Source organism: Talaromyces proteolyticus (genome assembly GCF_021365285.1).
Source record: "Talaromyces proteolyticus strain PMI_201 chromosome Unknown BGW36scaffold_7, whole genome shotgun sequence".
NCBI classification, from domain to species: domain Eukaryota; kingdom Fungi; phylum Ascomycota; class Eurotiomycetes; order Eurotiales; family Trichocomaceae; genus Talaromyces; species Talaromyces proteolyticus.
Window position 1 is genome coordinate 2,123,695 of NW_025764283.1, and position 20,464 is coordinate 2,144,158.

At 47.4% G+C, this 20,464-nt stretch overlaps 6 protein-coding genes across 6 annotated transcripts; 2 read left to right on the forward strand and 4 right to left on the reverse strand.

The window, feature by feature from the left end:
• Positions 1–1,006: 1,006 nt before the first annotated feature.
• On the forward strand, positions 1,007–9,328 carry BGW36DRAFT_428643 (uncharacterized protein; the record flags this gene model as incomplete). The annotated part of the gene is made up of 11 exons (XM_046220584.1): positions 1,007–1,186; positions 1,261–1,568; positions 1,620–1,962; positions 2,032–3,873; positions 3,940–4,636; positions 4,699–5,930; positions 5,977–7,031; positions 7,090–7,397; positions 7,455–8,047; positions 8,095–8,691; positions 8,762–9,328. 11 exons carry the CDS (start codon positions 1,007–1,009, stop codon positions 9,326–9,328), a joined length of 7,722 nt encoding a protein of 2,573 aa, XP_046071584.1.
• Positions 9,329–10,302: 974 nt separating this feature from the next.
• Positions 10,303–11,370, reverse strand: BGW36DRAFT_360468 (uncharacterized protein; the record flags this gene model as incomplete). The annotated part of the gene is made up of 1 exon (XM_046214180.1): positions 10,303–11,370. The coding sequence occupies one exon, from the start codon at positions 11,368–11,370 to the stop codon at positions 10,303–10,305; it is 1,068 nt and encodes a 355-aa protein (XP_046071585.1).
• A 1,030-nt stretch (positions 11,371–12,400) lies between these two features.
• On the reverse strand, positions 12,401–13,762 carry BGW36DRAFT_297484 (uncharacterized protein; the record flags this gene model as incomplete). The annotated part of the gene is made up of 1 exon (XM_046211361.1): positions 12,401–13,762. The coding sequence occupies one exon, from the start codon at positions 13,760–13,762 to the stop codon at positions 12,401–12,403; it is 1,362 nt and encodes a 453-aa protein (XP_046071586.1).
• A 594-nt stretch (positions 13,763–14,356) lies between these two features.
• On the reverse strand, positions 14,357–15,750 carry BGW36DRAFT_398138 (pepsin-type protease; the record flags this gene model as incomplete). The annotated part of the gene is made up of 3 exons (XM_046218372.1): positions 14,357–14,484; positions 14,543–15,312; positions 15,365–15,750. The coding sequence occupies 3 exons, from the start codon at positions 15,748–15,750 to the stop codon at positions 14,357–14,359; spliced, it is 1,284 nt and encodes a 427-aa protein (XP_046071587.1).
• Positions 15,751–16,992: 1,242 nt separating this feature from the next.
• Positions 16,993–18,078, reverse strand: BGW36DRAFT_297118 (putative nucleotide binding protein Nbp35; the record flags this gene model as incomplete). Its single annotated transcript, XM_046211328.1, has 2 exons — positions 16,993–17,936; positions 17,994–18,078. The coding sequence occupies 2 exons, from the start codon at positions 18,076–18,078 to the stop codon at positions 16,993–16,995; spliced, it is 1,029 nt and encodes a 342-aa protein (XP_046071588.1).
• Positions 18,079–18,325: 247 nt separating this feature from the next.
• Positions 18,326–19,771, forward strand: BGW36DRAFT_189612 (uncharacterized protein). Its single transcript, XM_046209780.1, has 3 exons — positions 18,326–18,508; positions 18,559–18,887; positions 19,020–19,771. The coding sequence occupies exons 2-3, from the start codon at positions 18,720–18,722 to the stop codon at positions 19,578–19,580; spliced, it is 729 nt and encodes a 242-aa protein (XP_046071589.1). The 5' UTR covers positions 18,326–18,508; positions 18,559–18,719; the 3' UTR covers positions 19,581–19,771.
• The last annotated feature ends 693 nt before the right edge of the window (positions 19,772–20,464 follow it).

A 20,464-nucleotide genomic window follows, 5' to 3' on the forward strand; every position in this document is an offset into this window, starting at 1 on the left:
CCTATCCCCAACAACGACGACCCGCAATGTCGGTGATTACTCCTCCGAACTATGTATTAATGTCAGCCCTGTTGGCGCCCACGCTTTCAGAAATTGGCAGTATATCCTCCAGGGGTTCCCGAGAAGATACGGCCTTGCAGAAAAGCCAATGTATAATTGCTGTAGACTCGCTTGGAACCCTGCGGGGATTGGCCTCTCTTTTTTCTGTTGTTATCTGAAGCAGGAGATGTTCCTGGTATGTGTTTCGATTTACGCAGTGGGCTATGGAGATCAGATCGACCAATAGTAGTTGAGCTGTTGTTTTTAAGCTTCTCGGGTGGTCCAGATTGGGACAAGTGGGCGACTATGGGCGGTATCCTTGCCTGGGTCCTGCGTCCCTCGACTTGTATTGTTTTCCTTCCTCCCTTCCTTCAGCGCGAAGGGGCAATTTGCACCTTCAACGACGACTGGACTGACCTCTGTATTCTACCTGGACTCGTGTGGAGCTTATCACCGTACGAAGTCATAGCCTCACAGGATGGCCCATTCCTGCGGATGCTCCGTCTCAGCGATGTGGCTGCCAAGCTGCACAAGTTGCTGGCACGCCATCCACGGTTGGTTTCGTTTTGATAATAGAAATTCATCAAACACATCACCGGGATCAGGACTATAGATGCATCGACAAGGTTAAGTTTTTAGGCCAGAATGGACGAGATAATATATATGGGTCCTTAGTCCCGACGGCCTTCAGTCCTTGTAATATATCAGCTCCGTCTTGCCCGACAGGAGATGTGCGATCCCTCGATTTGTTTTCGATATATATCTCACACGTGTCACATATTCACAGATTGGAAATTTCCGAAATAGTTAAACTTGATTTCACCGAAATAATTTCTCAACCTTCCACCCTTCGAGACGTAGGAACGATCTGTCTTCTCTTCGGGATATTTCATTTAGACAGGATCTCGTGTTGCGCTGTACATAGTCACCAGTCGCCAGCCAGGAGGAGGTACGGCGGTCTTTTAGCATGCCTCCAGCAGATATTGCCATTGTGGGCATTGCATGCCGCTTTGCTGGTGATGCGAAGTCTCCCGAGGCTTTTCATGAGATGCTTGTCAGAGGCAAAGACGCCTGGACAGAGACTCCGTCTTCACGATACAATGTCAAGGCATTCCATCATCGCTCTCGGGAGAGAAGTGGAAGTATGGTATGAATTGAATGTTCATTTATTTTATTTATTCGAATTTAATTTGGTACATTTATTGATAATGAAATCTTCAGGTCTGTCGTGGCGGCTACTATCTAGAACAAAATCTCTCCAAGTGGGATGCTCCCTTCTTCGCCTGTTCTGCCTCAGAAGCTCGTGCTTTTGATCCTCAGCAACGCTTACTTCTCGAGGTTGCATACGAGAGTCTCGAAAATGCAGGAATACCGATCGATGCCATTGCAAACACAGATGCCGCCTGTTTCGTGGGTGGCTTCACCAACGATTATAAGAAAATTGTCTCCCGGGATCTTCACATAATGCCACAGTATGCAATGACGGGATGCTCTTCATCAATGCTATCTAATCGCGTTAGTTGGTTCTTGTGAGCGCCCCATCTCCTTTCCCTCTAAAATAAAATATTGACTTCCGGTAGTAATCTCCGCGGACCATCCGTCACTACCGACACGGCCTGCTCAAGTTCGATAACGGCATTACATCTGGCATGCGAGACGATCCGATCAGATTCAAACAAGACACGTTCAGCGCTAGTGGGTGGAACAAATCTCATTCTAGATCCAGATGATCCTTGTGCACTCAACGCCCTTGGCTTTTTAAGTCCTGACAGTCGTTGCTTCGCATTTGATTCGCGGGCTAACGGCTATGCACGGGGAGAGGGCATAGCCATGATTGTTCTCAAACATATCGACGATGCCATTCGTGACGGAGACCGCATTCGTGCTGTTATTCGGGCAACAGGACTCAACTCAGACGGCAGGGTATGTATAGACAGAACGAGTGGCTAGGGGATATGGCAACGTTACTAACGATAATGGTACACAATCTAGACCGCCGGAATATCTCTACCCAGCAGTAGCGCCCAACAACGATTAATACTCGACACATATGAACTAGCTGGGCTCGATCCTGCTGACACGCAGTATGTCGAGCTTCACGGTACCGGTACCAAGGCAGGCGATCCGGCGGAAGTTGGTGCTGTTTCCAGAACAATTGCTACAAAACGGAGCACTCCACTTTATTGTGGCTCTGTTAAGACACAGATTGGGCATACAGAGGGAGCAGCTGGCATTGCGGCTGTAATAAAATGTGTGCTTGCGATGGAGAATAGTGTCATTCCTCCAAATCTTAACCTCTCGAAGCCCAACCCTCGCCTGCGGCTTGGAACCTCAAACATTGTCATCCCAACATCACATGTAGAGTGGCCTGAATGTGCAATACGAAGGTGTTCAATTAACAATTTCGGTTTTGGGGGCACAAATGGGCATGTCATTCTTGACGATGCGCGCAACTATCTAAAGCGCCAAAAAAATGCGTTCTTGACTAACGGAATATCAAATCCAGGGACTATTCAAAAGACAGAAACTATCACGAACGGAAAGTCTATCCATAGTCAGGCTCGTCTCTTCATTCTCTCTGCGCCTGAGCAGGATGCCATAATGCGACAGCGTGTGGCACACTCTGACTACGCGGAAGCACGCTGCACCTCTGATACATTGGCATACCTTGCAAATACTTTAAGCGGGCGTCGGTCGATCTTTCAGTGGAGACATGCAGTAGTTGCGAGCTCTGTTGATGAACTCGTAGCTCACTGGAGGGATGACAAACTCAAGCCAGTCAAGGCCAGCACTTCTCCTAACATCACCTTTGTCTTCACCGGACAAGGTGCACAGTGGCACGCAATGGGTCGGGAGCTGGTAGTTTTTGATGTATTTGCGAGATCCATTCGGGAGTCAGCCTCATATCTTATGGCTGGTTTGGGCTGTCAATGGGATGCTTGGAGGGAGCTTATGGAGCCGGAGTCGGAAACAAAGGTCAACCGGGCTGAGTACTCTCAACCGCTTTGTTTAGTCCTTCAGGTTGCACTTGTTGACCTCCTGGAACACTGGGGTGTTAAGCCTTCTGCTGTTGTAGGTCATTCGTCGGGTGAGATAGCCGCGGCGTATGCCGCCCGAGCCTTAACTCGGGAGAGCTGCTTAAGAATTGCATACCACCGAGGCTTAGTCTCTGAGATATCCAAGCAGCGAAACCCCAATGGCTCCATGATGGCCGTTGGCTTATCCACAGAGAATGTTCAACCATATTTGGCTCAAACAGGAGGGTCCATCGTTGTAGCTTGTGTCAACAGTCCCGATAATGTTACGCTTGCAGGAGACAAAGCCGATTTAGTACACCTACAACAGGCTTTTCATCAGGAAAACGTATTTTGCCGCCTTCTCCAAGTTGAAAATGCCTACCACAGCCCACAAATGCGTAGTGTCAGTGAGGAGTACCGAAGCAGTATCAACGACATAGCTCCTATGAGCGACTCATCGATTGCTTTTTACTCTACCGTCTATGGCCGTCAGATCTCAACAATGCAGCTTACAGCTGAATACTGGGTTGATAATATGTGCTCAAAGGTTGAACTTGTCTCTGCTCTCGACGACATGATATACACAGATCCCAAGGAAAGACAAATGAAGAGCAAGGCCAAATTACCAAGCCTATTCGTCGAGGTCGGTCCTCATGCGGCATTAAGTGGCCCAATTAAGCAGTTTAAAGTTGCTCGTCCGGGTCTAGAAAATTTGACGTACCATTCCCTCCTTTTGCGAAAACAAGACGCAACACTGACAGCCATCAACACTGTTGGCTCTTTGTGGATGAAGGGAGTTCCAGTCAATCTCAACCGAGTGAGTCTTTCTTTATTCCAGTTTACTTTCTCCCCTTCAAGGTCCAATTTCTAACATACCACATAGGTGAACCAAATAGAGGAGATATCTCAGTCAGCAACGCTCTTGGTCGACTTGCCTTCTTACAGCTGGAATCACTCTACATCATACTGGCATGAGACAAGACAGTCGAGGAATCACCGCTGTCCTCTATTTCCCAGACACGATCTCATCGGCTCACTAATAGAAACTTACAACCCCCTGGAACCGGTGTGGAAGAACCACTTGCGCGTGTCGGAATTGCCCTGGCTCCAGGACCATCGAATTCACGGTGACGTTGTGTTCCCGGCAGCCGGAATGATTTGTGCTGTAGTTGAAGCCTCGCGTCAATTTGTAGTGCTTGAGAACTCCAGTCGTGACGTTTCGGGCTTCGAGCTGCGTGAACTTTCCATCTCGCAGCCTCTTTTGATTCCAAATAATGATATGGGAGCTGAAACATATTTGCATTTGAAACCAAAAAAACTTGGTATGGGTAGTGGAGTAGGACCTTGGCTTGAATTTTCCTTTTACTCTTGTCAGGAGAATGATGTGTTTGTGGAACACGCTTCTGGTCTTGTGCAAATCCAGCACTTAAAGAAAACAGCCGAGGTAGATGGAGGCAAGGAGCTGGAGGAAGAAACCAAGGCGTATCAGGAGCGATGGAGATCTACATCAGAGACATGTAAGCAGAAGATAACTAACAGGAGCCACTACGAATTCTGCGAAAGCCAAGGCCTCTCTTTCGGTAAGTTCTAGTGTCATTATTCCAAGGTTTAAATCGGATTACTTATAGGACAATTTGATTAGGTAAAACATTCCAAGGTCTGTCGAAAGTTCGTCAAAATGGACTCACTGTAGCCTTTGAGACAAAAATCCCAGACTCGCGCGCTTGTATGCCGGGATTCTGTGAAAGCAGTTATCTCATTCATCCCGCAACTCTTGATGCGGTGCTACAGGTAATGATGATTGCCATTCCCAGAATGGATGGCATTCAGAAACAAGTCTGGGTTCCAACCAGTGCCGATTCGATTCAAATTTCAAGCTGCATCTCTCGAGACTATGGGAGTTTTCTGCACGGAGTATGTGAGTCTTCCCATAGCGCAGTCCGAGAAATGACGGGCTCCTTTTTGGTTGGAGACGGGATATTTGATACTTTTCCTGGGCTCATAATGGACGGCTTCAAATTTAAGGGGCTTGGACCCACACAAAACTCATCCGAACTACCAGTTGAAACCAGTGCAAAGCTATATTCATCAACTACTTGGAAGCCAGACTTGGATCTTCTCGACGGGCCAGATTTACGGAGGTTGGCATGCAGCCAATCTCAAAGTCGCAGCATGACCAAATTCTGCTCCATGGCGTATGATATTGTTAATGAAATGTGCAGACAGGCTGTTACCAAATTAGACCTAAACTCGAACGCACTTCCACCTCATCTGCAAAAGTACATTGGTTGGATGCGAAGGCGGTGTAAAGTCTCGGTGAATGGTACTGGCACACCTTCGTTATGTTTGGAAACCGTTTGTCACGACATTTGTGAGGACGAGGATTGCGAAATAGAGAATTTGAGAGACTTTATCGAGAAATATCCTGTAGACGGAAAGCTATTGCGCCATGTTTTCCGCTCTCTAGGTGCTATTTTCGCCCAAAAGACGATACCTATCGCAGCTCTAATGGCAGAAGAGAACTTTGCAAAGTTTTACAAGGAGGCCTATGGATTAAGTACGAACATTCAAATTTTGCGAAGGTGGTTTGATCTCAAGGCACACAAGAAACCAAGCCTGCGAATTATCGAAATAGGCGCTGGAACAGCGTCGACATCTCTCCCCGTATTACAACAACTGGCAGACGATGAGTCGGGGACGCCCCGGTTTTCTAAGTATACATTCACCGACATATCTCCTGGGTGGTTTGAAAATGCAAAAACTGTACTGCGCAGCTGGAAGTCTCGCGTTGAATATAAGGTTCTGGATATTGAGAATGACCCCATCGAGCAGGGATTTGATGTTGAGTCCTACGATGTAGTACTCGCTGTTAACGTACGTTTTAGATTTTGTCCTATGTTGCACTTACTAATTATTTTAGGTCCTCCATGCTACTAAATGCATTGACAAAACTCTTGAAAATTGCAGGCGTTTGTTGAAGCCTGGCGGCAATCTTGTCCTTGGAGAGTATACTAACCTAGATGATTTAACTCATTTCATTTTCGGCATTCTGCCTGGTTGGTGGGCTGCTGAAGATGGGCGACAAAGTACACCACTACTCCTGGAGTCCCAATGGGACAAAGCTCTCAAAAATGCTGGATTTTCTGGCGCCGATATTACGCTCTCGGACAATGATGACTCAATAGTTCACAGGATGTCGACCCTGGTTAGCACTAAATTGCATGAACAGAAATCAGCTCTGGCTAAGGACATAATAATCGTTGTCCCCGTTGACTGTTCCTATTTTACGAAGAGCCTTTCGTCTTGTATTTGTCGTGAATTTGAAGCCATTGGTGCAAGAGCTGTAGTTAAGGATATTTCCACAGCGGTAATTGAAGCGAGTGGGAAAACAATTGTCTCCCTTCTCGACTACGAAAATTCATTCCTCGAAGATATTCAAGAGAGTCGTTTTGACCAAGTGAAGCAGCTTCTTCTCTACAGCAAAGAGATGCTCTGGATTACAAGATCGGATCCTGCTGATGCCCCAGGCCACCCTACCAAACGCATTGTATCTGGTTTGTTGCGTTGCCTCAAAACCGAAGATGCATCACGACGACTCTACGAGCTACATTTTTGCCATGAACTTTCCATTGAACTAAATGTAACAAGCGCCGTTATAACTCGCAGACTCTGCAGGATCTGGGATGATTCAACGGACGAGCTTGAAGAGATGGAGACTGAAGAACAAAATGGAGTATTCTGCATCCCTCGCTATATGCCAGATAAAGCCATGAATCAAAGTCTAGCTCGGGAGGCGGAGTTAGATGTCTCACCGCAGATCAATGACCTGCTCCAGGCTGACCGGCCTCTAAAGTTGACTATTGGGCAACCTGGTATGCTAGATACGCTTCATTTTGTCGATGATGATGACCCGTCTCAACGCTTGCTCGACGAAGAAGTTGAGATCGACGTACAAGCGTGTGCCCTCAACTTTTTGTAAGTCGAATTTCTCGTCTAATAAAGAGTATCACATGTCCTGGTACTAACTGAACAGGGACATCATGATTGCAATGGGTCAAATTCAACGCCCTGTCTTTGGTCACGAGGCTTCTGGCATAATCCGCCGTGTTGGGTCCAGGGTGACCAAGTTCTCTCCCGGCGATAGAGTTATCTATATTGGACAAGGAGCTATGCGGACTTGTATCCGATCTCATGAATCGGCTGTCCACGCATTACCTACTTCAGTGTCTCTCGAGAATGGAGTTTCTATTCCCATTGCCTACACAACTGCGTACCGATCTCTAGTAGAAGTCGCAAGGCTACAGAAAGGAGAATCCGTACTTATCCACGCTGCAGCTGGTGGTAAGATACCTTAGAATACCCGACCATCACTTTCGATAAAAGCTAATCGTGCTGCAGGGTTGGGTCAAGCTCTCATTCAAATTGCGAGAATGCTGGAAGCTGATATTTTTTGTACGGTGGGTACTGAGACGAAAAAGCAAGCTATTATCGCTCTTGGTATTATGCCAGATCATATCTTCAGCTCCCGCGATCTCTCCTTTGCTAAAGGCATCAAGCGCGTCACAGGAGGTCGAGGAGTTGATGTTGTCGTGAATTCTCTAGCAGGCGAGGCCCTACGCCAGAGTTGGGGATGTCTCGCACCGTACGGCAGATTCATCGAAGTCGGGAAAAAAGACATCTTAGGAAATAGTGGGCTTGATATGCAGCCTTTCCTAAAAAATGCCGTGTTTGCTGGCGTTAATCTTGAGGACATGTTGGTCAATGACCCGCGTCGCTGCTCAAACCTGGTATCGAAAGTACTGAAGCTGTTTGAAGATGGTGCTATAAGCTTTATCAAGCCTATCGTGGTGCAAGATTTTACGAATTTGGAGTCTGTTTTCCGAGAAATGCAGCGTGGAACTCATATTGGAAAACTTGTACTCCGAGTCACTCCCGAATCACGAGTTCCAGTCAAACCGCGGAAGTCTGTTCCCTTGAAGCTAAACCCAGATGTAACATACTTGTTGGTCGGGGACTCGGTGGGTTGGGTCGAGCGCAGGCGCTTTTTATGGCAGAGCACGGTGCTCGCCATATCGCATTTATATCCCGTTCGGGGAGCGCACGAGAGGAGGCAAAGGACCTTCTGGCTAAGTTGGCAGCAGATGGAGTTGATGCAAAGTCATACGCAGGTGATGTTGCAGACAGAGGCCAGCTCAGAGAAATTCTTCTCGATATTTCCCAAAATATGCCGCCAATACGAGGTGTCATTCAAGGTGCGATGGTACTATCCGACAGCCTTTTTCATAAGATGAGCCATGATCAATGGATCACTGCCACAAGACCTAAAATACAGGGCAAGTATATTTTGAGCGAGAATAAGCGCATGAATACTAACTTCATTACAGGAAGCTGGAACCTTCACGAGCTACTTCCAGACAATCTTGATTTTTTCATTGTTCTTTCATCGCTGGCTGGTATCATCGGCTCCGTGTCGCAGGCGAACTACGCAGCTGGAAACACATTTCAAGATGCATTGGTACATTATCGACAATTCAAAGGCCTACCAGCACAAAGCATTGATCTTGGGGTCATGCGTGGTCTCGGTTATGTTGAAGAGCACAATGACATCGGGGCCCGGTTGAGTCCTTTTAGACTGGTTCGTGCTTTCCAACATTCCAATTTCAAATCACAATGAAGACACCAGCTAACGGTGACATGACATATAGGCGAGTGTGGATGAGCAACAATTTTTCCATCTCCTCCGGTGCGCGTTGGCAAGTACATCAGATGGCCAAAACACGTTATCGAAACAGCTACTCGTCGGGGCTGGAAGTGGAGGAATCATGCAGGATGCACAAAAAACCACCCCAGATGCTGACTTCTACTGGCTTCGAACACTATCACAATTTTCTTACCTTCGGCAAATGGATGTCAAAGAAACCGATTCTTCCGATACCGAAGACAAAGATGACGAGAATAGACTTATTCATCAGCTTAGGACGTGCAAGTCTATGGATGAGGCCAATGATATAGCACAGGATGTGTTGCTGGTGAGGATTTCCAAGGTCATCACAGTGCCTGTGGCCGACATAAATACGTCCAAGCCAGTATATACGTACGGCGTGGACAGTCTGGTAGCCGTGGAGCTGCGCAATTGGCTGTCAATGCAGGTCAAAAGTGACTTAAGTATCTTTGACTTGACTAGCAGCGCCCCAATAAGCGAAGTCAGTAAAAAGATTGCATGCAGGTCCCAGCTAGTTCCAACCGCGGTCAAAGCCCAGGACAGTGTCTAGCTAGAAGTGCTGCTTAATATGCCAGAAACATTTGAAAGTAGGAATATGTGTTGACACTATAACATTCCCATTTATGAAAGCTTATAAACACTTTGATTCCATCTCTATAAGCCAGTTGGAACTGGTAGAGTATAAATCGATGTCCTTCATATTTTCATTTGTTAATTAAGGATTTGTTGTATACTACCTACCTCCAGTGCCTTTGTTTTTATCAATTGATATAACTGACATCTAAAGTAATTCAATGTTATCTTCACCAATAAGCGACAGCACAAGGAATATTACAATCATAATACTATCAATTAATATAAAAAACCAAAAAATAAAAAATAAACTACTAGTTTAAAGAATCTCTAACAAAGGTCCGCTGGAATTAGAATGGAGCATGGCTATAATATTACCTTTAAATCCATGATATATGATGATTAACAGTCATTTTTCAAATAAATAATTAGTTCTCAATGAAATAGTATTAACATAGCCTTTACATCAATCGATACATGTAGATGGGATCACCCTAGGAAAATAGTGCCTCAATCTTCTGCCACGTCAGATTTGTAGTCAATGCTGTCGGTCAACCTCTCACTACTGTCTTAGGAAAGGCAAAACTCGCGGCTGTTTGTTTTTCTCGTACATCATATCTTCAAGTGGAGGCGGGATAGCCGACGGTTTGAAGGGTGTAATGCATGTTTTTCTCCTTAGACCTTTTAGGGTTATCAGCATCGGAGCCAGTTCCTCCCCTCTCGCTGATCCTCACTCGTTATGTCTGCCTGTAAAGGCTGTGTGGAGAGAAGTGATAATGGCTTCGGTTTTTGGGTAGTGCAGATATTTCGTCCAGTGGGAAATCCAATTCCTTCGGCAGAATTTTCACTCTATTATCGCCTTACTCTTTAAACTTGCTTTCACTATTGAGATAGTTTTGGTTATTTTACGTATAATGCAACACGAGATAAAAACCTCTGAATTGATGGCTATTATTCCTCCCATGAGTCTGCAATCTTGATAATAATCTTACCCCTTGTCCGGCCCGTCCTTAACTTTGCAAATGCTCTCACAGGCCCCTTATCCTGCATTCCAAAAACCTCGTCAACATAGGGGCGAACTTTTCCCTCCTGCATTAATCTCCCAAGCTTTGCATAATCTTCGGGTTTGTTCACTAGGTTCATAAACTCCCAAGGCCGCTTACCCCCTCCCAGCCAGCTGGGCCAGTATGTTTTGTACAGATTTCCTAAGATAAAGCTGGGAGTAATGGCAACCGCACCAACCTGCACATAATGTGCATCAGGGTTAGTAAAATGAGGTACAGACCAGTAGAGGTCTGCTGGTAAGCCGACGTTATCCACTACAAGGTCGAACGGCTGCATTTTTTTCAGTTCGGCGATCACATCACTTTTCTTATAATCAATCACAGTATCTGCACCTAGAGTCTTACACAGCTCCACATTGGGGGTCGAACAGCTCGTCGTAACGTGGCACCCTACCGCCTTCGCAATCTGGATTCCAAAGGTACCGCATCCGCCGCTACCACCGTTAATGAATACACGCTCGCCCGCGCCACCTTTGATCTTTGGAATAATAGATTGGTAGGCTGTTAGGCCTACGGAAGATGCACACGAGGCATCTATCACGCTCACGCCAGGAGGGATTGGCACACAGCCGTCCCGCGGCGCAATTGTATACTCCGCCAAAGTACCAAACTTGGTGGGCGCATTTAGGCGGCCGTACACGAGCTGGCCAACTTGCAAGTTCTCTGTAGTAGATTCCTTATTTAAGCCCACGGCCGCGACACGACCGGCGAAGTCGATGCTGGGAGTAGAAGGACTACCCGTAATCAGACGGCCGAGGAAAGGGATCTCAGGGAATTTGTAGTCAACGGCGTTTAATGACACGGCGAGGACATTGACCAATACTTGGTCGGCTTGGAGAGAGGCCGAGCCATCAGGAAGAGGCGCGTGTCTATCTAGTCTAAGATTTTCTTCAAGCGTAGGAGAGACACTAGAGAACTTCCAGGCTAGCATTGTTTTGGGAAGATTTGAGGCCATGTTGTTCGCGAAATGTTTGGTTTGTGTTCATGAAGTTACTCAGGATGCTCAATCTTGTACAATATCAATTGCTGCTGGTGAGAAATTTCGAAGGTGCTATATAGATCTGCGCAAATGTGTACTCTTATATACTCTTACATACTGAGTTATAGTATAAAGCTGTACTTGGAGTTGGCGAATCAGAGATCCGGAACAGGGCAAGCCCCACTATGAAATCGGCCGCCACCAACCTATACAGGCTAGCAGGATCATAGTGGATTCCATAGAGGGTGTGAGATCAACAGTGTTCGGGCTCTCATTGGTTGAATCGGGCGAACTCTGCTCCGGTTCGACCAATGATAACCCGTCATTTCTCTGCTGTTCAGACACTGGCAGCAACAACAGTCGAAAGTTGAAGCTATTCTGCTGCCTGCGAATCCTGGGGGCGTCAAATTAATAATCTGATATCGGAGATACTCATCGATCTAGAAATTCCCGGCACAGATGAACGTTCGCCTCACTTCTCTGGCTCCTTAAATCCTACAATTTCAAATGTCACTCGCTAGTCCTCTTGGGAACCTAACTGTGTGACCGGTGTGTCCGTGCTACTACCTCGGCTTGTGAATAATTCAGTTCAGGATTGTCAAAAAATAATGGGGAGCATGTCTCAGTTCAAGCTGGGAGTATATGATTCCAAACAACGGAATGAGCAGCATATCTTCAATCTTCTCGTGGGAGAGGAAATCGAAGGGAAAAGCCTTGGTGGGAATTGAATGAGCAAACGGCAAACGGCCTGAGTGAGAAACCCAGAAACAAATGTTACAGGAGAATATTGTCACTAACTGCAGTGGTTATACCAATGGCAGCTGAGCTAGAGCGGTCACGAAGAGAACTGGAAGAAGCAATGTCTAAACCACTCTCAAGAACGAACCTAAAGAAAGCGAGAGACAGAAGGTTTAATTTGGTTAATGACTTATAGAAGAGGACTTCTAAATTGAACTTTTAATTGTTATTGACTCGGCGCTATGCTAGAAGGTGAGAGGTAGAGGGATCATCGAACAGTAGCTCCCTTAAGAGTCTTCACAGTCACAACACCACCAGATTTAGTGACAAGTTTACCAACGGCACCGGCAGCCGGTGTCGTAGAGCTTTCTCCGCCCTGGAGAATAGGAACCTGTGTGCTATCAAAAGCAACTTCCAGGCTGTCTGTGGTAGTGAATCCCGGCTGGAATGTTTCCCAGACTTTCTTCTTAGGATTTAATTGCTTCTCAGGCTCACCAGTGCTCCAACCTTCAAAGAACACACGCTCGCCAGCAGGGGCATCAGCAGGAGGGCTAGCCAGCTCGACGGGGCCAGCATGAGAATCCTCGCCCTCAGCAACTTTAGGAGATGCAGCCAAAACCATGGCAGCCGACTTGATACCACGCATAGTGACGGGTTTCAGATTGCAGACAACGACTACTTTGCGGTTTTGCATTTCCTCCAGAGGTACGAGACCGTTCAATCCAGAGCAAACCGTGCGGACGGTCTTGCCAGTAGCCTCGTCGACGGAAGTATTGTCACTTCCAGGTGCGTCACCACAGTCAATCGTCGACACGTACAGCGAATCCGCGTTAGGATGATTGACAGCGCGTAAGATGTGGCCAACGCGAAGGTCGATGAGGGACGGCGAGGGGGGGGCAGCCGGTGCTGCTGGAGCTTTCGGCTGCTTCTCCTTCTTTTCTTTCTTCTCCTTTTTCTCTTTATCTCTCTTCGAGGCAGCAGGTGCTTCCTCTGCTGTGGTCTCCGGGGCCTCGTGGACAGCGTCCTTTTCCTTCTTCCCCTTGGTTTGTCCAACAACCAGTGTCTTCTCCTGACCAGCGGTTAAAGCCTCAGCCTTCTCCTTCTTCTTTCGCTCCTTTTCTTCCTTGGGATCAGCAGCCTTGGGGACAAAGCGAATATCATCCAAATCGATCGCGACCTTCTCTTCGTCAGGAATTTGCAGAGCGAACAAAGAACCGTTCTGCACAAAGTCGACGTGTCGCACTATATAATGGTATCCCTTCTCGCCAGTCCGTTTCTCGGCATCCCATCCCTCAACAACAGGCCCCAGCACAGCATACGCTGCTATGTCTGCAATAGATGGCTTTGTGCCGAGTAAAGTCGTTCGTGTGGAAAGGTGTTGGTTAATGTTACCGAGAATGGTGTCAGTGACATGCTGGTCACCTTTGCCCAAAGCCGTAGTCAGTCCACGGATATCATCCAACCATTGCTTCACGTCTGCCTTCTCGGCGTCACTGTAGCTGCTGTGAGGGAAAATTTTGGGGGTCGCATGAGCGAGGTCTAGTTCGGTGGCATCGGGGGAAATCGCGGTTGGGTAGGAGCGGTAGAGTAACGAAAGCAGGGAGCTTTCAGGAGCAGAAGCAGTAGCCATATTTCTAGAGGTATGTCCACGCAGTCGTGGTAGCAGAACTGTAGTGTTTCGATGAAAGTTTTGGAGGGGCGTGTCCGATATTGAAATTTGAGTCGGTCGGCGCGGGGTTATTCCAAGGGCCCGCAGCAGTAGAGCCCGCGGCGCTGACGTGAGGGTCCTCAGTTTGGGCAAACAGTGAGGCCAAGCTACCTCACGAGGTTGCAGAGATGGCTATAGTATCGCCGAGATAGCTATGCAGCTGAAGCTATTCAGCAATTCTCCTTAAAAAACCGTCGGAACTTTCAAGGTAACTCGTAACTGCCTAGGGTTGATGGCCCACATGATGAGTCAGCTGCAATACTGTAAGGGCCATGCTAACTGTTTTGGGAATCTACTTCTATTTTCTGTATGCATTATGCAGTGATATTCGTTACATGTGTTAATGTTTATTTACTCAGGAATATAGCCAAAAGTGGCGTCTTTCTATGTAAAACATATGGTGCACCCACAGTTGACTCTCACGATTCCACCCAAGATAAACAGTAAAAGGAACAGTGGCTTATATGCCACGCGGACGTGATATCCTCTTATCGATTCAAATCGCGCTCATATTGATCAGGTAGGAGAAGCCAGGCCAAGCGAAGGGCCTCTTTGGTCGAAGACGACGAACATAGATTTCAGGAAGACGTCCCCAAAGATCATAAACTGGTTGGCGCCGCTGGACTGGATGCCGCCGTAGCAAACTGTTTAGGTTAAGGTTATTAACACGGTCTGGTTCAGAGATATTCCAAGACAACTTACAAGTCTGACCAGTTTGCGTGTCCTTTCCAACCGTGGCAAAGTTGAGAACTGTAGCAGGGACGGTGGCGAGATTTTGGCCGCCCACTGCAATCGAAAAGCTAGGCAATGTCGCGCCACAGGGAAACACATATCCACCAGCAGTCTGGTCCTGCATCGCACCTTGGACCTGAGCATAATACGCTTGAGCGGCCTCGGGAGCCACAAGCATCAATGAGGTGCCGGTATCGGCAATCGCAGTAGGGGCTGTTGTGATCTGCTGCATAGCTCCGCTATCTCCAACCTTGAACAAGGTTGAATCAAATTCCCAGAACCCATTGGCCGAGTTAACAGACACGTTGGTGATCTGACCAGTGAATTTGGCTGTGTCGATTTTGCCAAACTCGTAGGATCCTTGGTTGCTACCAGATTTGAGAGAGACAGTCATCACGGGCAGGGCTAGCGAGCTAGCGACATTGTCGAAGAAAGTCTTTTGCTGTGTTGGTTTGACAGTGTTGAGTTTCGAAAAGGCGAACCCGACAAGGCCGTTGGAAGAAGTATCAGAAAGGAATGAGCCAGAAACATTCTTTGCAAGTTCAACAGCCTGGGTTTGGACTGTCGCGCCACCGATATTGACGATGTCAGTACCAACATTACCCGAGGCTGAGGACCCGTCACCGTACGAGATGCTGAATGTCTCTCCCTGTAACATTTTGAACGAGGTTGAAGTTGTAGTATCAAAGACAGTGTGTCCCTTTTGATCAGCAGCTGGCAGCTGCGAGTTAAATACCCAGCTAATCAAGTTGGTAAACTTTCTACAGTACCAGTAGCAGAGATGAAACTTACAGATCAGAGGAGCCCGTATCGAAATCCATCATCACAGTCTGGCCACCAATACTGACTGGAGACACAAATTCAGCGTCGTTAGCAGTCGCAGTAGCAGAGACTGCTCCGTTTCCACCAGTGCCCCCCTGGGCAGCGTTAGCGGCATTTGTAGCGGTCTTGGGGGTATCGATAGGCTCGTATTCGAGTGCCTCCAGGCCAAAGCTCGTAGACGAGATATTGAACTTGCGGTAGGCCTTCTTGATAGCTGACAAGCCATGCGGGATATAGTTGCTGCGCCGAACACGTTCCACTTCAAAAGACCTGCCTTTCAAGTGGCGCTCTGTCGGCGCGCCGAGAGCGAGTGTGGTGATTAAGAAAATCGTGTAAAGCACAAATGACCGCGACATTGTCGAGACCTGCTAATAGCCGTTGGATAGAATAAGAATGGTCCAGGTAGTGAAAAAAAACTAAATAAAAGAGCCTAATGAGGCAAAAGGGACGTCTCTCCAGGTAATAATAGGTCCAAGAAAAGAATAGATCCAGTCCAGACCTGATCTATAATAGTATGAACAAATGAGAAGGAAGATAATAAGAGGAATTGGAATATAGAGGCAAACCTCTATATCAGCAAGGTCTAAGACAAAGCGCACGAAAACAGCAGGGCCAACATGAGAGCAGAACGAGGTAGATATACAAGACCGCAGGGCCGGTCAAATAAGAAAGGCATGCGCTGGGCCAATCATCTGGCGCAGTCATTAATAGCAATGGCCCAGACAGTTAAAACGGACATGTCCCATGGTCCGTTTGATATTCGGGTCTTCGTGTTCCACCATTGGGATGACCAAGCCCAGGATGGTCAGTCGTTGGGGAGACCGGGGAGCTTTTTTGGGCAGGCCGCACAATATGGCGCGTCCATGCGCTTGCGCGGCCTTGTGCAGGACATTGTCATTTGTCGAATCGTGAAGGAGCACGAATAATAGATTGTGTAGCAAAGGCCATTATTGAGCGTGAGAAAGACATTGGCGGGCTGGGCAGCCCTGAAACGCGGGCTTGGCGGGGCGCGGCCAGCCAATCCGCGCCGCCACCGCACTCTGAAACGTCCCTGCGACGGCGTTCGTCATGACTTCAATCCTTCCTACATGCGACGCTCTGTATGGTATGGCTGAAGATAAGTCTAGATGCATGACAGACTACCAGAGTTGGACTAGCCCTAGCTCTCCATAGCCCCGCCCGAGCTGCCAGCAAGCTTGGACATGTACCAGTATTCCAGCTGTGGGAACTTAGTGACAGAGGGCCGATATTACGGACATCGACTGGCGGTCCCTTTGCAACAGGCTCTGTATCACCATATTCAGCCAGACTCAACCCCGTGCGATTCACAACTAGTATCATACGCCCAGAAGGTACTGCTGGAACAGCCCAAGTAGCAAGCTCAAACTGTGACGACTAAGTAGGACCGAAATAGGCTTCATAATATCTATCAGGTATATCTGCGACATTGAAGGTACAATGGTTAATTTCCCTTGACGGACATCATATCTGCGTCTCACATAGATGCAACCACAAACGCCTAAGCAATGTTCTCCAGCCAGAAATGCAAATCGCTGTTTTTAAAATAATGCAAATACAAGACATGATCAACAAGGTCATCACGAGAGGCTAGCCGGGAGAACCTTCTCGGGATCTTCTCCTAGTTGTTCTCCGACGGCTCGGACCACAGCCTGGATAGCCTTAGACGCCGGGCTGTCTGGATAACTGTCGACAAAGCTTTCGCCAAAATCACAGGCCATACCCACACGAGGATCCAGTGGAACAGACCCTAGGAAAGGAATGCCCGTCTTTTTCGCTAGCCGCCGACCCCCGCCAGTCGTGGGTCGGAAAATATATGAAGTCGTCTTGCACGAGGTACACACGTACCCAGCCATATTCTCGACTAGCCCCAGAATACGGATGCCAGCTTTGCGGCAGAAATCAATCTCCTTGCGAACATCCAACAATGACATTTCCTGAGGCGTGGTCACCAGTACGGCGCCGTCGACTTTGGCTTCCTGAAGAAGTGAATTGACCGAGAGGTGTTCATCCGACGTGCCAGGAGGAGTGTCCACAATGAGATAGTCCGCCTCTCCCCATTCCACATCCTTGAGAAACTGTTTAATCAACCCATTCTTTTTGGGGCCGCGCCAGATGATGGCGTCGTCTCGATTTGGAAGCATGAATTGGATGCTCATAGCTCCCAAATTATCCGTCACCCAAACAGGGCTCCAACCCGCATTGCTAACATGGATCGACTCCTCTTCAACACCCATCATCTTTGGAATAGACGGGCCGCAGATATCGGTGTCGCACACAAAGACGGTAGATTCGGGATTCGAGGCGAAAGCATAAGCCAGCAGCGTCGAAAATGTCGACTTGCCTACACCTCCTTTGCCGGACAGAACTAGAATTTTGTGTTTGACTTGCGACAGTCGTGCAGTGATGAGGGGAATGTCTGGGTCAGGCCCTTTGGGCGCAGAGGCGCAAATCGACTGGTTCGGACATCCTACGCACGCATCGCCTTGGCCGGCTTGTTCGGATTCAGGACCTGGACAGTGCTCTAGAGTCGATGTTATTAGCGAGGCTGTGTTAAATGATGGAGATTGCGACCACATACCAGGCTCAGGCGCAACTAGGTTCGAGGTAGGTTTGGCAGCGGCTGCCAGATATTCCGTTGTGGAACCTGTCAAAGCCGGAGCCATCTCTAGGTTGCCGAGATTGTCTTGATCTGTATATGAATTTCAGAGACTAGATGTAAATGACGGCGACTTAGCAAAGCAAGATCACGGTGAGGGACAGAAAAGTCGCGATTTGCGATGCGATGAGCCGATAACGGCCGATGCTGACAAACTGCGGGGTGGCGACAAATCGCACCGAGTTGATTGATGCAGGCTCTTAGGAGATACCAAACATCAATATAAAAGAATTACAATACGATAAACGAATAAATGTATAAATCTATAATTAGTTAACCTAAATGTCGTTTTTTATTATATGAAATTGATAATAAATATTGTGCACTTGGTTGACTTCAGATATTTCTGTATCAATTAATATGTTGGGCTTCTACAGTTAGAGGCTGAAGACTCAGCAAGTAAAGATTCTCGTATTCTCCAATTACTAATAGGCTAGGTAGGGCAAATACGCTAAATTACAAACATGAGCATTACTAAGTTAACTAGGCTAGCTTATCTGACTACATCAATTGATATGTAAGAGGCTTCGGCCAAATCAGCCGAGAAAGGAGAACGTTACCCAGCACATTCTCGGCGATGAACCACAGAAGCGCGGCTACTCAATGCCAACTGGTCGTCTTGAAGATGCTACGTACACCTAGGTACGAATGAGTCGGAATGACATACAAAATCCAGCATGTCGACTATGCCCTCTTTGCTATGACAGGTGGAGACCGTCGTATCATGTACTTTTTACCATCTCCTCAAATTGTTATATAAGGCACATGGTGCACCCGTTTCTGCAGCTCATGATCAGCTTGCATCAACATAATACGGTTTGATACCCAATCCAACCTCTCTATCCTCAATTAATCCGTCGCCAAAGCAACATTTAATTCAATTCAAAATCATACTCTTAAAGCGGGCCGGCAACCCAAACTCTCAACGTTAACATGAGTATGAAACAGGCGGACATGAATATCCCCATCCGTAGGGTCATTACAGCACATGATCCCAAGGGAATAGCATACTTTGCCTCGGATGATATCCTAACGCCGTACGATCCAACAACCGCGCCTGACTTCCTAGCACCAACCCCCGAATCTAGCTTCGGAGTCATCCAAATTCATCGCTCGCGTACTTTCCCGGTGAATAACCAACGGCCTTTGACCTCAGAGCCGAATAGAACACTGGTCCCGCTGGCTGACACAAAGGGTCCTTCTTGTCGCATTATTGACCTGCCGCCAGCGGAGTCTGGGTGGATGCACCGCACTCTCAGCCTCGACTATGCCGTCATTCTCAGCGGCACGGCAGGTTTCATTACCGATGGAGGCGAGGAGAAGATCTTGAAGGAGCATGATGTCATTGTATGTAGAGGGACAAACCATGAGTGGGTCAATCGTGGCGAAGGACTTGCTCGAATTTTTGTCGTGGTCATTCCTAGTTTGCCTGTTGTCACAGAAGATGGTACGGTACTAGAGAAGACACAGGCGGGAGAGATATTCGATCCGAAGGAAGAGGATGACTGATGGATTCTGACCTGTTGCGAGACGGATGCTGCAATGGAGTACCCATGGCATAATGTCATTACAAAGCTCAATATCAATTGATCTATCGGACCCCGGATATTACACTATACGAGCACAACCTTCTCAGCCATCCACAAAGCAAAGGCTTTCTATGTATATTGATCCTCTATGCCAAGGTAGTAGTACTCCCGCTATACACAGTTGGTCTAATGAAGAAAATCCCGACCTCGACATATGTATTGGTAGTTATTCTCTTGTGCAGGAATAAGCGGGAATACTTCCCAGTACAGCCAATCAGCAACTCGCTACTCCGTAAAATACTCGATCTATAAAAATCGTATTACAACTATATTTCCCGTTATTACAGGGTGGAAGGCTTAAAATGATACATGTACTACTTAAAGGACATTTCATCCCCAGCTTTGCCTTGGATACTATTATAGTGTGCCACACCCTGTCGTGTTCTTGCACATACCAATAAGTTATAACTATTTCACTTGGGGATCAGATGATTCCATTTGGTAATAAGATGCAAGACAGGTCATGGGCAGAGCAATGGCTGCATATGCTAGACACCGAAAGGGCAAGAATCGTCTGGAAAATAGCTGGGTGGGTTAGCGAGCGCACAACTATGATTAGCTCCAGCTTCGCTGATTGGGCCGGTTCCTCGATGTCCCCCTCTCTGGCGTCGCACACATGCTGCATATTCTTGTTGGGGACTGGGTGGAGCAGCAGCAATAGTATTAAACGGTCCTCAGTGCGTCTTTTACAACACAACATAACACAACAACAAGACAACATGTTAACACAGCTGTAGACGTTTTGCAGGAAGAGAAATAAGCATCCCGCTAGTCCCAAACAGTCCAATGCGCCAAACCGTATTG